Source organism: Malania oleifera, chromosome 11, assembly GCF_029873635.1.
Source record: "Malania oleifera isolate guangnan ecotype guangnan chromosome 11, ASM2987363v1, whole genome shotgun sequence".
Taxonomy (NCBI): domain Eukaryota; kingdom Viridiplantae; phylum Streptophyta; class Magnoliopsida; order Santalales; family Ximeniaceae; genus Malania; species Malania oleifera.
Window position 1 is genome coordinate 29,549,053 of NC_080427.1, and position 16,855 is coordinate 29,565,907.

The 16,855-nt window shown below is 38.0% G+C and overlaps 1 protein-coding gene across 1 annotated transcript in view; it reads right to left on the reverse strand.

The window, feature by feature from the left end:
* Positions 1-16,855, reverse strand: part of LOC131143489 (DNA gyrase subunit B, chloroplastic/mitochondrial-like) — a 108,487-nt gene that overhangs the window by 66,612 nt on the left and 25,020 nt on the right. Inside the window, exon 6 of the mRNA XM_058091825.1 lies at positions 4,453-4,554. Within this exon, the coding sequence (XP_057947808.1) occupies positions 4,453-4,554 (102 nt within the window). The remainder of the gene's footprint in view (positions 1-4,452; positions 4,555-16,855) is intronic.

Below are 16,855 nucleotides of genomic sequence, written 5' to 3' on the forward strand. Positions count from 1 at the left end.
CCACCAAACTCAAATCAAAATCTTCAAGGAGTCCTTGGAGACAGAATTATTAGTTTTACAATTGAGACTATTTTCTAAGGTAGTTGGCTACAGCCAGCAAGTCTGCCAACTCAATCGAGACTTGGTCAGAGGACAAGATCTATTAATTAGCCCTTGTGCTGATGAAGTTCGGAGTTGGGCTGAAGACTGCAGAGGTACGATGAGGAAGATATTTTGTAGTTCTATGCAGAAATCAGGATAGACAAGATCAGATCAGACCGGATAATACATGGCGGATTGGGTGGATAATGTAGTAACCCGAACAAAAAATATATATATATATCTTGGAGGAGATATTTTTAGATATTTATATATAAATATCATGGAGGAGATATTTATATATAAATATCTTTTAGATTACTTAAGGACTAAGTTATGTTTATTATATAACTCTCTCTCTCTCTCTCTCTCTCTCTCTCTCTCTCTCTCTCTCTCTCTCTCTCTCTCTCTCTACCGCGAATTCACTCTCTCTCTCTCTCTCTAAGATCTCGGGCGGCTCATTGCCCGAATTAACGATCCAACAATACTGCATGGATTAGCGGGTGAATCTTTACAAGTCCTACGGAGTAGAATCTCAATTTGAGGATTTCCGGGTTTTTACCCCGAAGTTGAGGTAAGGGTCGAAACGAGCCTAGTGACTTGTAGATCTGTACTAAATAGGGTGATATTGATGTATGGTCTTTCGGTTTTAGGATTTGGGAATCCGTGTGACTGTTTCAAGCCGTTTGGAGTTGTGTTTCGGTATTCGGGATCAGGTAATGGGATTTGTTTATATCGGTTATTTTTAAAATCTGATCCAGTAGAACTGTAGGTTATGTTTATATGGATGTTTTGGTTACTTGTTTGGAAAATTTCACCAGGTGAGATTGCCGGTTTTTCAGGTGTGCAGCTTTCGGGAAAATTAGGGTTTCAGGTATCAACTCCGTTTCTTTTGTAAAATCTTTTATTTGAATAAAACTAAAGTATAGAGATGACCGTACCTTTATTCTATATTAAACTGTATTTCCGGATCAATTATCATATGATTGTTTAATTATCGAAATAGGTGTGGCAGGAGAGGATATTTTGTGATGATTGAGTTGTGATGTGTTTGAAATGGAATATAGGAACTAGAGTTCCAAACTGTTTTCAAGAATGGTTGTTACTAACATGCCAGTTTCATTACCGTGGGGTCAATAATGACATGCCGGTTTGATTCCATGGGGTCGAGACATTCCGGATTAATACCGTGGGGTCGTAAGACATGTCGGGTTAATACCGATGGTCGTAAATTGCTGGTTTATGCCGAAAAGAGTGAAAACACTAGATTTATGCCGACTCAATACCGTGGGGTCAATAATGACATGCCGGTTTGTTAGATAATATCGAGGGTTGTGGAATGCCGATTCAATACCGTGGGTCAGTAATGACATGCCGGTTTTCCAGATTATGGTTACTAAAACGCCGGTTCAATACCATGAGGTCAATAATGACATGCCGGTTTGCCAGATAATATCGAGGGTTGTGGAATGTTGGTTCAATACCATGGGTCAATAATGACATGCCGGTTTGCCGGATTATACCGATGATTGTGAAATATACTGAACTATTTGTGAAAATACTGGAAATGCGAAATGCTTTGTTTCTTAATGGAATAACACTCATGTGCCCACACATTGATAAAACCTGATTCTCCCTTACTGACAAGTGTCTCACCGCAATCATACAAATCTGTTTCAGGTCCTTCAGGTAGCCGAACCTAGCATTCTAGAGGGTTCTAGAGCGTAGTATTTTGTTAGTTTTTTTAGGTGCTGTTGTGAGTAGGGTATTCGTGTGCCCTATCGAGTTGGACTCTCATATTTATTGGTATCATGGATGTTTGTATGATACAGATACAAGTTAGATTCTCATATCAAACCCTGGGGCCCACTTTCGGGGTTCGGGGCTTGACAGATAATCAATCCATAGCAAATTTATTTAAATGATTGATTAATGGTGGTCTGTGTCAAATAATCAATGCTAGTTCACCATGTTTATACCATAAAGATTGCATATATATATATATATATATATATATAAAAGAATAAAATTGTCTTCTATTTGAACAAAGAATTCATTTCATAATATAGTAATTGCAGATGTCTTTGGATTTATAATTTGGTAAATTACAAAATATTTGGTAATCATTAAACTCTTATTCACGAGTCTAAAAAGTCAAAACATTTCCAATAATTGGTAATTTCATAACCAGGTATCCCTGCTAATGAAGCACCTAGGAAGAGGAGAACTATTGATTGCTAGCCATTGTAACAGGGTTTGGGCCTTTAAGGCAATTAAGTCTTGGACGTTGAGAGCAGAGTTGTGAAAGAGTAAGACTGGGAGAGCCAAGAGGAATTACTCAATCAATGATCAAGGTTTGTACTTCTAAGAATTTAGGGCAAAATGAGAGCATTTGCTTTTTATAGGGGCATGTGATTACAATATATGAAGGTTCAATGTTTTTTTTTCCCCATATTGATTGGTAAGTGGCTTGAAAGGCATCCATGGTCTAACTGAATCCATCTGTTTATAAAGCAGATAAAAAATATAAAAATTGGATTTGGAGTGTTTATTATCAAAATTATATGATCCAGTTTAGGTGGATCAGATATGAACTGAATTAAATGGATTTCTAATCATTTTTCCAGGTCTAGATTCGGATTAATACACATGTTCAAGGTGCGGGTGAACAGCAACCAATGCCTGAGGGAGGCTGCATATGAACTTGAGTACCAAAATTATCAGTCAATAGAATAAACAAATTGGATGGGATGCATTGTATACCTACAGGCAAGAACAAGGACTAAGAAACAAATAGGCTCGATGGGCGCATGAAAAACCATTTATAAAAAATAAAAAAAAATAAAAAACACCTAGTAGGACTTTAGACTTAGTTTTGCTGTAGTTGTTGTTGTAAAGAAGTTCATTGAAGGGCATTAAGGGGATGCCACCCAAGTAAAAGCAAAGTATATCACCCAATCATAGGGTGTCAAAACATTCAAGGATTACATGGGTGACATCCAGAAACAGTGCACTGCAAACAAGAAACAGTAGCAACACAACAGTCTTTGCCAACATGAAGGGGCGTAGCAGATCCTTCAAAAGCTCTCCTTTTTTTTTCCCTCCACACTGACCAAAAAATGGTAAGGAGAATGAGGGAAAGAGCTTTCCTCCTCTCCTTGCTAGTCTGGGTACCTTTCCAAGCCCATAATTCACCCCCCCCCCCCCAAAAAAAAAAAAATATTCTCGCAGTCACTGCTGCCTGAGAAGGGAAATGGCCAGGTTCCAAAAACTTCTACTCCAACAGCAATGCAAGAGGATGTGCTCAACAGATTCAGTATAATCCTGACACAAGTAGCACCTATTAACCAGAGATAGACACCATTTCTGGAAGTTGTCAATGATAAGAATGCTTCTTTTGCCTTCCCCTTGAAGAAAGCAACTTTTGTGTGGGCTACTGTTTTCCACGTGGGCTTCCAGGGAATTTGCTGCTGGATTCTGCCTGAGAGGTTAAATATTTAGAGTAGGATCTGACCATACAATTGGGCGTAACCCGTTTAGCCCATATATCAAATAAGTGGATTATATAACTCATCTAACATGGGTGAGTAAATCGGTTGGGAAAAATTTTGCCTGATTTTGTAAAATGCCTGGTCTTTCCAGTCACCCATTTTAGCAGCAAAATCTCTCAGCTCATTTTACATGTGCACTGGTTCTAGATTCGCTAGTTCGTGAACCACAAAAAACAACAACAATTACTATATTTGTCTTAGGCAATAAGTCAAGGTATTTAACGTAAGGTGGAGGGTCAAACTGTGTAAAATAACTTTGATAGGCTTTAATGACGAGGTAGCTCAAAATCATCCATTACAATTGTCCAATAGTGCATATTTAGTCAGATGCAAAAGAAGTAACTCTGTTAACCAAACAACCAGCAAATGTTAAGAGGAGAAGGGTCTTCATTCTCCTCGCAAATTTGCGTAGGTTATTTTAAAGGGGTCTTGTGCTTAGCTTTTTCAAGAAGCTCAGCTCAAAAATAGTTCATTATACAATGACTTTGGGAAGTAGGTCAGTCATGCCTTCCAATTTGAAGATTTTCCTAATTTTTTTTAAAAGTACCCAATATTACAAAATTATAGGTTTATTTTATAATAACTTGCAACACACAATGACACTGCTGAAATCAAGTGCGGGGATTGCTCTCTACCAACAACTATATATATATAAAAAGAAATTAGTTCACAGCGGAGTCATTGAAATTTAATCCATAATTGACAACAAGTATCTTCAAACAATGAGAAAATGATTAAATGAAACCATTAACATTTTAATCATGAGAAGAGAAATTGCCAACTAAATTTTAAAAAAAAAAAAAAAAAAGAAGTAAGCACGCACCTCAGACAAGGCATTAACAACAGATAAACCCACACCATGCAATCCACCAGACACACTATAACCACTACTTGAACCACCGAACTTGCCACCTGCATGTAAAACCTGTAATATTTCATCATAAGTAATTTGCTCCATAATAATGCAATTTAAAAGCAATTAATTAATTAATGTAATCGTCCATATAATAAACCAAAGAATTGATGACTATTTGTCTGCCTATGCATATATATCATTTAAAAAAACACCCTATATAATGCATTAAATGAGTTGGGAAAAAAAAAAAAAAAACAAATCAAAATGCAGCAATCCAAATTCAAATTTTTAAAAAAAAAAAAAAAAAACACACACACACACATACATTATTAGCATTCAGAAACCACACTATATATGCATAGAATCAATTTCTACAAATACTCAGGGTATTATAATCTTATCCACTAAATAGTTTTTTAATTACACATTGAACTTAAATAATTAATAAAACAAGGGCAATATTACTCTTAAATAATTAAAATAATTCAATTTAAATCAATTAACTTTTAGTTCTATTCTAAGCCTTATTTAAATTCAACCATATTAATGTTAATTAATTATTTTCATATTTTATTCATATGATTTAAAATAATAGTGTTGAAATTTTCTCCTACGCTAATTGAAAATTTGTAAAATTGACAATGAGCAAGGTTTTTTGCTAGTAAGAAAAGCCTCGCTAACATTTGACATATGAAAACTAATTAGGGTTAAAAGGATTGTGTCTTATTCATAATCGTCAGAAATTATTAAACAGTACAGGCAACAGCTTTTATTTGAGAATAATCTAGCATTAGACAATTCATGATAGAAGTATAATAATTTTCAATTCCAAGAAAATCATAATTGTGTCACACACACACACATTTGAACTGCTAGTAAATCTAATCAAAGTATAACCGTATGACCCGCAATGATCCAAGACCCAGAATTACAGTCCATATTCACAAGCTATAAAACTACTAAAATGCCCTTGACTCTCAGATCATGAAAATTAATCAAATCAACTCTAACGACTGGCATAGACACTTTCCTTAGGACGAAAAGATCTTCTTGCGTGGTGTTGTGGCTAAAAATATCATTTCAGGCATCCAAAATTGGTATGCCTTGTCTAACTAAAATCCTTACGTTATGTATGGTTCGCAGAGTAGTTATTCCTAGAAATAAGACGAAACGCAATACAAATTTGAGAATAGACATTTTCACATGGTAATAGTCATTCCTTCCTATTCCTTATTAATCCATCCAACATGGAATAGCAAAGGAATAAGCGTTCCCATGGTTAAATTTGGGAATAGTTACTCCTCGTCTTTTAGAGTCATAAAAATTCTGGTATTGTTATTTGCTCTCTATTACTGATATATATTTTTTGTATAAATGACCAAATCCTTCTATTGTAGCCACTCCATTCCTAGGAATAGACATGGTGTTGACCAAACGTAACCTAAGGGTATAACCACATCCCAATCATGTGAAGCCAAAACAAGTTTTATTTGTCCTATCCGTCTATTTTAAAGAATCTCCTCCCTTCCTATAAAAATAATTTGTCCTACCCCCTCCCCAACAAGAAAACCACATTTTCACCTTGTTGAAATCCCATCCTTGTCCACCTCCTTCCGTGCTTTAAAAAAAAAAAAGCTTCACTACATGATGGGGGATTGTTCATGGATAATTTCAGGGAATCATATTCTACTCGGATATTAAGAAACTTCAGATTTTGCTTTAATTTGGTTCATATGGATGTTTTAGGATTTATATTTAATTTAGGCATTGTTTTGGATATTTTTAGTTATGTTGGGATAGTTTGATGCACCACACATTAGCCTTGAACCAAGCCAAGTTTTAAGTCATCCCCAACCCAGCCCCTAACCCCATTTCAAGCTCCCCAAACTTGTTCCAGCAGGCGGAATGTTGTGGAGGGAAGGAGAACTTTGTTGCACACAAGTAATGGTTGTTCTAGAGAGGGCCCAGAGAACCATGCAATTCCCAAGAAGCTCAAGCGTGGATTCTAGAAGTGAAGGTTTTCTAATGGCCCAAGGGACTCCCTGGACAAGAAAGAATCCAAAGTGGGGAGTAGAGAGAGAGGGAGAGAGCTTGACTTTCAAGTGTTGAAAAATCCCACTTGATGAATAACTAAGAGTATTTATAGGAAAGGCAAAATGGTGCAAGATGTCATCCTTCAATAATAAATTGGCATGTCATGTCTCAATTAATGAAAAATATGGATTTTTGAGCAAATCTGATCATGACACATGGCAAGGATTGTGTGCGTGCGGACTCCACTCTCGCGAGGATCAACTCATGCCAACGAGGACTCCCTCTTGCGAGGGGTCAACTACCACATGGGGAATGTGCGCACAAGGACCCCCACTATCGCAAGGGGTTCGACTTCTGCAAGGATTTTGCAAAAATGCTAACCCATTTAAAAAAAAACGTAAAATATTTTTTTTAAAATATTGCAAATCCATTTTTCACCTTTTCTTTTTAAGATGCAAGAACCCCTTCAAAAATCAAAGCAAACTTAAAAGAAACCAAGCCATAATAGAAAGTAAAACTTCCCTATGTATCTTCCATTTGCTTAAATTGATTATATTAACGTTTTTCTTCCCTATTCAATTTGGATTGTAGGATCCACATCATTCATGGAGATGGCACATGTAAATGTTATAGATATGAAAAGTTGTGAATTTTGATGAGAATGATTCCGCGTGAAGACATTCTAGCTTAGAAAGATCACTTCTTTAACTTGAAGTTTTCCATAAGAAGAAGATTTCTTGTTTGAGAGACTGCAACAAAAGATAATTATTGATCCTTAAGCCTAGTGGTTTTCCAACTACCCCAAAAAAAGAAATTTGGCAAGATCATACAATCTCAAATGATTCTTTTTCATTAGGGATGGAGAAAAATAAAGATATAGACCACCACAAGAAGGCCCCGCACTACAGATTTTTATGTATGAACCAAGGCCTAATCTCCATTTCTACATTCTGGAGAGTTTCATTGCTGCGTTTCAAGATGAAGCGAGGTGAGATACCGCTCTCTACCACTAACTTGTTGGAGCATTTCTATGGAAATCTAGCAAAACATCCTAACTCATTGGAGAATTTCCACTCATACCTTATTGACAGCATAGGATGAGATTAGGTTCACCCTGGTGTCTTGGAAAAAGAGATTTAAGGAAAACTAATGTTCTATCTCAAGCAGATCAAGCAATTATCACCCTTGAGGATGCATCCAGAAATCACAAGATACAATCTACCACTACTAAGAAGGTTACCTTCGTCCATTGGATTTCCCTCTTTTATGGTCATTATGATAGCAAGTCAACCAAGTGGACACACCTAGCCCAAAATAAGGGGCGGGCTTGAATTCATAGCTTTCTCAAACTTTTTGGCTTTCAAGTTTCACGTTACGCCTTTTCCAAGGTGTCCAAAGCAAGGGACTAGTCCAAGGGTTCTTCTTACAACTCTAAGAATAGCAAATCGCCACTATTTTGCATTGGGAACCTTTTACATGGGTTTTATACCGTAGGCAAGATTAGTACCATGAAGGATATAATCAATGGATCGCTTTACAAAAATGACCTATGTTGACTCCTCATTTCTGCAAATGTTTTTTTGGGAACTGTTCAAAGGGTGTGCTTGTGCATGTAATTCCCCTTTTGCCTTCATTTCAAGGAGGGTCTCCTTCAAATCTTGGTCATGGTCCAAGGTTTCTTCCAAGAGGTGGGCCAAGATTACATTGATCACAAGAAGGATTTCACATTCCGCCTATACATAGATGGCCTCTCTAGTTATGAGAGTTTTTCATCTACTATTTATTGTCGCATCACAGAGCATCTTGACATCATTTCGCTTGTGGATTTTTGAGGATTGACATCTAAACTTCTTTAGTTGGAGGTACCCAAGATGTGTGCTTCAATGATAAAATCATGTAGTGCAAGTATTGATCGAGATGAGAAATTTGTTAGTTATATTCCCCACACCGTGTAGCATGCCAATTTGGCTATGACCAAGGTGTACCTCAAGAGATTGCTTTGCAACTCAACTTTAGCAGGTTGGATGAAGTTTTCAAACAATCATAGGAACAAAACTGCCTCTGAAACCATTCTTTGTATCTTCCAAGAATGAAACAAGTAGGCGTGTTACAGTGGGTTAGACCACCTACTGGGACGATTATCTGCATGGTTCCAAGAATTTGTTGCAGCCCCACCTCCAATTGACCCTCCACTTTTTGATGTATATAGGGATAATCAATCATTCAAACTGATTCATCTTCCTAAGACCGATAAAAGGATGAATGATGAAGAGGTGACAACCATGGATCTCAAACATCTTCACATTCATCAAGAGGGGAAGTCTGCAAGGCAAAAAATGGTCATATCACTGAGGTCAAATTCCACAAATGAAATTTCTTTTATTAATTTTTTCGTATTTTGATGCATATACCATTGATCATTTTCCCCATTGCTATTTGGAGGAGGTACCTGAAGGTAATTCCTATAGTTTAGATATTCCTTGAGATGAATTGGTCAATATTATTGGTGACGCAGACGACAAGCGAATAGAAGATAGTGTTCAACCACTATTCTTGCTAACATCAAGAGAGTTCCATCAAATGCATCATCCCTGATCTCCATCAAAAGCATCATCCCTGTTATTTGGAACTGTTGAGTAATTGGATAAAATGGAAGACCTAAACTCAATGATAGGTCTCTTCCTTTATTTATAATATATGTAAGTACAATAGGAATGACCATAATACCCTAGCTAACTCACACTTATTACTAACAAAACTCTAACCATTAACACTCCCCCTCAACTGGAGCATATATATCATATGTTTCTAGCTTGTTACAAATGAATTTCACATGAGCACCTCCTAAGGATTTAGTGAACAAATCAGCAACCTGAAACTCAGACTTCACATGAGTGGTCGTAATGAGCTTCTGTACAAGTTCCTCTCGAATAAAGTGGCAATCAACTTCAATGTGCTTTGTCCACTCATCGAAGACAGGGTTAGAGGCAATATGAATACCAGCTCGATTATCCCACATCAACTCCATAGGCTGAGAATATGAAAAACCTAGTTCTTTCAATATGCTCTTCAACCAAACAAGTTCACATGTAGTGTGTGCCATAGCCGTATACTCTAACTCAGCGCTCAACCTAGCAACCACAATTTGTTTCTTATTTTTCCAAGACACCAAATTACCACTGACAAAGATACAATACCCAGTTGTGGATCTTCGATCGAATGGTGACCTGGCCCAATCTACATTTGTATAACCCTGAATATGAGTGTAACCCCAATCCTAATATAAGAGACCTCTCCCTGGTACACCTTTGAGATATCTCAAAATGCGAATTATTGCATCCCAGTGACTTGTTCTCGGCGAATCAAGAAACTGACTCACAACACTTGTTGAGAAAGGATATGTCTGGTCGAGTGACTGTGAGATAATTCAACTTTCCAACAAGTCTTTAGTACCGACATGGGTTAGGCAACAAATCACCCATATCTGACATTAACTTACTATTGGGATCCATGGGTGTATCAACAGGTTAGGATCCCAACAACCCCGTCTCATCTAAAAGATCAAGAACATACTTCCTCTGTGACAAGGCAGTTCCCGAACGAGTTCTCGATACTTCTATACCCAAGAAGTACTTTAATGATCCCAAGTCTTTGGTCTGAAACTTACTCTGTAGAAAAAGCTTTAAGTCCTCGATGCCACAATCATCATCACCAGTGATCACAATGTCATCCACATATACTATAAGCAAAATACTACCTGATGAAGTTTGAAGATAAAATATAGAGTGATCAAATGCGCACCGTTGAAGGCCAAACTCAAGTACAACAACACTAGAACTGCCAAACCATGCTCTTGGAGATTTTTTTAATCCATATAATGACTTCTTGAGCCAACATACTAGGCCTAACTCCCCCTGAGCAACAAACCAGGGGGTTGCTCCATACATACCTTCTCATGAAGATCACCATGTACGAAAGCATTTTTCACATCTAACTGATGTAGAGGGCAATGCCGAGTGGTGGCCAAGGAAATGAACAAACGTACCGAGACAAGCTTAGATACCAAGGAGAATGTGTCAGACTAATCCAAACCATACACCTAAGTATACCCTTAGCAACAAGGCGGGCCATTAGGCGAGCCACAGAACCATCAGGATTGACTTTCACATTGTACACCCAGCGACAACCAACCACAGACTTGTCAAAAGGAAAAGGTACCAAATCCCAAGTATCATTATCATGTAGTGCACCCATCTATTCAACCATTGTTGTCCTCCACCGAGAATAGGATAGGGCTTCAGAAATTGATCTTGGAAGAACAATGATGAGTGCATAAAAGTGTACTCTAAACATTACTTTTTCTTATTTATTTGCTAATTTATAAGGAAAATTTGAATATGTTAGTGGTAAGTTTCTAACTTGATCTTCATTTTATAAATTTTTTAATTCAAATTAATTTTCAATGATTTTTATCATAGGAATGAAGTTAAGAAGATTTGGAAGTCAACCCTTAGCATAAATGAAGAAGATCAACCACCTAGATAGGAGGAAAGAATATTGGCTATGATAGAATCCCGTTTTGGAAAAGTCTTCACGCACCATTTAGTATTTTCATCATAACAACCTCATCCGATATCGGTTTTGGGTGATTCAACGTTGAAAACCTTACATAATGGGCTACAATTTATCCTGAAATAGCATTTTGCTAATTCAGACTTTTATTAGGTCAAAAATGGGTCGCAATACGAGCCCAAAATCCTGAAGTTATTTATTCCGAATTTCTTTTATTATTCCGTTTATAGGGTTTCGTAGTAAGAACTATATAAACAAAAACTCTTATTTTGAGTAGCCGTCCTGGTTTTGTCAAGGTTTTCTTTAGAGTTTATTTTTCTTTCATCTTATTATGAGGAACTAGGAATGAACTTGATCAAATTAAGGTATTTCAATTTGTTTTTAATTCATATTGTTGGTCTTCAATGTTTTAAATTTTCTATTTATTGTGCATCAATTATTATTTGTTTTATTGCGCGCTTGAATATCCATATTATCGCGACGTCCCAGACCAGCCAAAACCACTTGGCACAGATGTGGCTGCGAATGGGGAAAAATGGATGGTGTGAATATTGAAAAGAATATTTTCGTAGAAAACATGGTATATAAAGTCGCCACTAACCTTTTGAAATGTGGTTAGAACACTTGATTGCTACCCCGTTAGGGATAGAATCGGTCTGCGCTACCAGAGTCGGGTTCAGGAGTTCAATTACGCGAGGGGAAGGTATTAGCACCACCTACGCGCCTGTTCTTGCGAACGGTACCTAATTAATCAAAAAACATCCCAAAATAAATCTAATATGTCTTCTTATTTTACTCCCTAAAAAGTGTGAAGAAAATGTACAAAATAAAATACTAAATAGATATTCCCTCAAAACTAGGGCATACCATACTCTAAAGAGCTCAATGCCTCCTTTTGCAATCATCGAGATGGAAAATCGAGAAAATAGAGTACAAAATACTCTCCCAGGGTTTTGAAATCTTTATAAAATTTTCTAAGTGAAAAGTAATATTTCGGGAGGTTTTCGGACTTGTTCGGGATGAAAACAATTTTTTGAAAATGTTTTTATGATTTTTCAATATTATTACCAAAATTAGAAATAGCACAAACAAAATTAAGACAAAAACCACGAAAGTAAGTCAAAAAAAAAAACTTGGAAATTTTATGAATTTTTCTGAATTTTTATGGATTTTCTGTGAATTTTCTAGATGTTTAAATAATAAACAAGTGAAGTGAAGAAAACCGGTGCGAACCAGTTCAGGGAATGATGAACCAGTCAAATGTTGACCGGTTTCGGAGAAAAACTAGTTTAAGGTCTTGGTCGAGACCATGTCAACGTGCAGTGCCCACAAGGTGCATGTGTTAGCGTGTGTTTCAGCGTGTGCATGTATGAATGTGCACGTGCATTGAGGGTGTGTGTGCATGTGCATGAGTTGTGTACGCGCATGAGTGTGTGCACATGCATGACTGTGTATGCATGAGTACGTGAATGTGAGCATTGCATGCACGTACATGCATGAGTACGTGAATGTGTGTGTTTAAGTGTATGATTGCATGCATGTATATGCATGAGTGTGTATGAGAGTGTTACGTATATGCATGTACGTGCATGAGTAGGTGATGGTATATGGAAGTGCATGCACGTATGTGCATGAATGTGTAGCATGCATGTGCATGAGTGTGTGAATGTATGTGTTGCACGCATGTTCATGCATGAGTATGTGAATGTGTGCGTATGAATATGGTGTACATACATGAATGCATGGATATGTGAGTGTGTGTACATGAGTACATGCTTGAGTAAATGAATGTGTTGCATGCAAGCATGTTTACGTGTGTGAGTGTGTATGCATGTTCATGGTGATAGTATGCAGGCATGAGAATCTAAGCCGTTGTAGAGGGGGTTGAATCGCACGGCTGCCTACAGGGTAGGCACGGATCGTTGACGTGTCCTCATCCAGAGCGTTGGTAGAAAACACACACTGAATGGTGATGGGGGCACTCCGCAATTCATGTGGATGCAGTGATACCACATGTCAAGCATCAACGGTAGGTCTGACACCACGTGTCACAATCCGCCGGCTCCAAAGCTGCAAATACTTAAGCTCAATTTTTTTTTCTCTCTACCCATTTTCAGTCCTTCATTTTCATAGCTACCCCCCTCTCTCTCCTCTCATGACCAGCGGCCATCATCCGTCCTCACTTGCACACGCCCTCACCAACCCCATCTCCGGCCACCCTGCACTATCTCACGGTCAGCACACACTCACTCTCCGACATCTCCTCGCGGTTTTCACATACTCACAACAGAGCAGCCCTCAAACACTCTCCAGCACCTCTCCCTTCTCTATTCGCAAACAAACGAAACCCTAGGGTTTCGGGTCTATTACCTGCACCTCTCTCGAAAGTTTTTCATTCTCTCCCTTCCTCCTTTCTTGTTCTCCTTTCAAATCCTAAAGAAAAAGAACCACATTCCCCTCTGTCCGTCCTCCCAAGACCCCTGTTTGCTGCCAATGAAAACCCGAGACTCCTCTGCGATGGGAAACCTAGCTCTTGACAAAACCCTCTCTAGCCTCCGTGATCACATCTGATCGTTCAAGGGGTACATCGGTGATGCTATGGTGACCGGTAAAAACCGGGAAATGTGTCCATAGGAGAGATCGATGTGGAGAGTCCCCTCAAATTCTAAGAGGATGCCCGGAAAGAGATAAGTTTTTTTTTTTTCTTTTATCTTGATCTTTACTTCCTGCTTGTGGTTTGGAATATGATTCGAACATTGTGATTCGGATTTTGTGATGATCGTTGTCCCAATCTTGTGATGATTTTGATTATTGATGTTCTGGTTGTGTGGTTTGGGAATTAGGGCTAAGACAGAGGTTGAAGACGAGTGGCCTTGTCTTCAAACCTAGTGAGTGAGCACCAAGGTTGACTCACACAAGTCAACCCGGTGAGTTATGTGGCCTTGGGCAAGCCAAAAGGGATTTTTTATGGTGTGGGCTTGATGTTTTTTAAAAACATGCCAGGGGTTAAAAAAAAAACTTTTATGGGCTTGGATGGTTTTTGAAAACCGGCCAAGGGTGTTTTGAAAACAATGGGCCTCAAGGAATCTTAAAATGGGTTTGGGGCATTCAAACACGTTGAGCCTGGTTTAAAACATTTTTATGGGCTTGGATTAAAACATTCCAATGGGCTTGGGTTAAAACATTTTAACGGGCTTTGAGTGTCAAGTCAAAACAGGGTTCGGATCCAGGAGGTGACTCGAAGCTGGTTCGGGTCTGGATTGGTTATGGGGTGAGTTAGGGGGCCCGAACTCAAGTTCGAGTATGGGTGGCTTTTCAACACGGGTTCGAACCCGAATTCAGATTCAGGTCAAGGGTCCAAGAAACTGGGATTTTGGTTGGAGGGGCTTTGAGACTGTTAAATGGGTTTTAACCCGAACTTCTGTTCAGAACTAGGTGATTGGGGGTTTCCGAGTCAAGAGGATCCGAACCTGAGTTCGGGTCTGGACTTGAGAGGCTCGAGTTCAGGTTCTAGGACGAACTTGAGTCTTGGGAAAAGGTACCTACACTCACAATTATGTTTTAATCCATGCATGCATGCTTAGAATGGGGGAAAGGAAAATCATATTTACCTTAACTTTTAACTACTCTGATCTTCTTCCCCCTTCGTGCATGCCCAAGTGTCTGCTTTTGGGTGTGTCTGCTCCACTTTCCTAGCTCCTCTGCTCTCAGCTTCTACAGGATCTCCTTGGCTCTATAGACAGTCTAAGCTTCTGAGTTGCTATGGATTACTGTACCCACCGAAAAGCTTAGTTTCTCTCAATTTCTCTCTGATTTTTCTTTGTTTTCCTTTGCTCTCTCAATTCCCACAAAGTATTTCTATGCTCTCTAAGGGGTTCCTCACTTTTCTCTCAATTTGGGCAGGGTGCTACTGCTTTTTGAGGTCTGCTGTGGGTGAGGGGGGTGCATGCACGAGTGATGGTGGCCAGAGTCGCCGGAGATGGATGGTGGTGCGACTAGGGAGGACGAGGCAGAGGAGCTGGGTTGTATGAGGGATGGTGGCAGGTGACGAAGGGAGAATGGAAAAAGGAGATTGAGAGAGTGAACATTGCCTGCCCTCTCTGTTCGTGCCCAGTGAGTGAGAAATGGAGAGCCCCCCCCCCCCTTGGTCTATTCCTACACCAAGACTCTCTTTATAGAGAATAAATGGCGTGCAAGGCCTTTGGGAAGCAGGAAATAAAAAATCCCAACAGAAAAATATTCTTCCCTACGCGCGTGGTTCGATTAGTGGGGTTTGGGAGGGAATTAATCATGTGCATGCTTTTCCCTTTTATTTTTGAATTTCTTATTATTTATTTTTGTTAGCCACTTTTATCTTCCCAACAGGAAGAAGATAAATATTCTTCCCTACACGCATGGTTCGATTAGTGGGGTTTGGGAGGGAACTAATCCTGTGCATGCTTTTCCCTTTTATTTTTGAATTTCTTATTATTTATTTTTATTGGCCACTTTTTTCTTCCCAACAAGTCCCAGTGCTTGACTCTCGAAAATAGAAGGACCCGGACTCAAAAAAACGACTCAATAAAATACTCGATTTTAAAATCAAAAGACTCAATTCAAAAATTTAAAAACCCAATCCATTACAAAAATTTGAAAGACTCAGTTAAAAATTGCATACTCAATTAAAAATTGAACAACTCAATCTAAAATTAAAAGACTCAACTTGAAAATTCCAAGACTCAATTTAAGATTAACAGGACCTTAATTAAAGACTAAATTTCCAAATTAAAAGACTCGATTAAAAACTTAAAAGGACTCCATTTTGAAAATATCCTGAACTCATTTTTGAAAATAACCGGGACTCGATTTTAAAACAGGACTCCAATTTAAAACACCGGGAATCAATTTTAAACACCAGGACTCAATTTAAAACACCGGGACTCAATTTAAAACACCGGGACTCGGTTAAAAACAACGGACTTTCCAAACAAGGTCCTCCAATTTCCGGGATTCAAAGTCAACTTTTATTAAACCGAGTTTTCTCGAAAATGACCTGATTAAAATTGAGGTGTCGACACATATATCTAAATCTCTTCATGGATTCAGTCATGCTTTTTCCATAGAATTGTAAGGATCCATGAATATGTTCAAGACAAACTATTAATTTTATTAAATTACTCCTCTGCTACAATATTGTCTCCGACTATATTGTCGTCGTTAGATTTATTTAACAAAGTTAATCACTTTTGAGTTTTTAACGAGATGAATAATATTTAGAAAATTTACTTTTAAATTTATCAAAGATTTGTAATTCTACATCATCCGATTGGGGATTTGGGATGTGAAATCTCCAATTGAGAAAACCAATGGGTTAAAAATAGATTGATTATATTATTTGTGAGAGGGATTCCTAATGCCTTGGCACTTGCAAACTTGATTTTTCATCTACAAAAATAATCTTAGTTTTAAATCTTTCTAAAAAGAAGTAAATTATTTTTTTTTTAAAAATCATTTACTATTCTTTTTATCTTTATTCGCCCATTTGTGTTCCTTTTTTCCATCTCCCTATGGAATCGACACCCCAAAGTTGTGCTACAACTACTGCATTATTCTTTGGGAGTAATCAAACAACAAAAGACAAAGTACTAACAAAACAGTAAATGGAGGGTAACAAGAAATCATAACAAACAAAATTAGAGATCAAATGTTGGGTACAAGCATGCTTACCTTTTCGAACAGTTATTGGAGGATCAACATCACGAGAAATAAGATCAACTGACGAGGG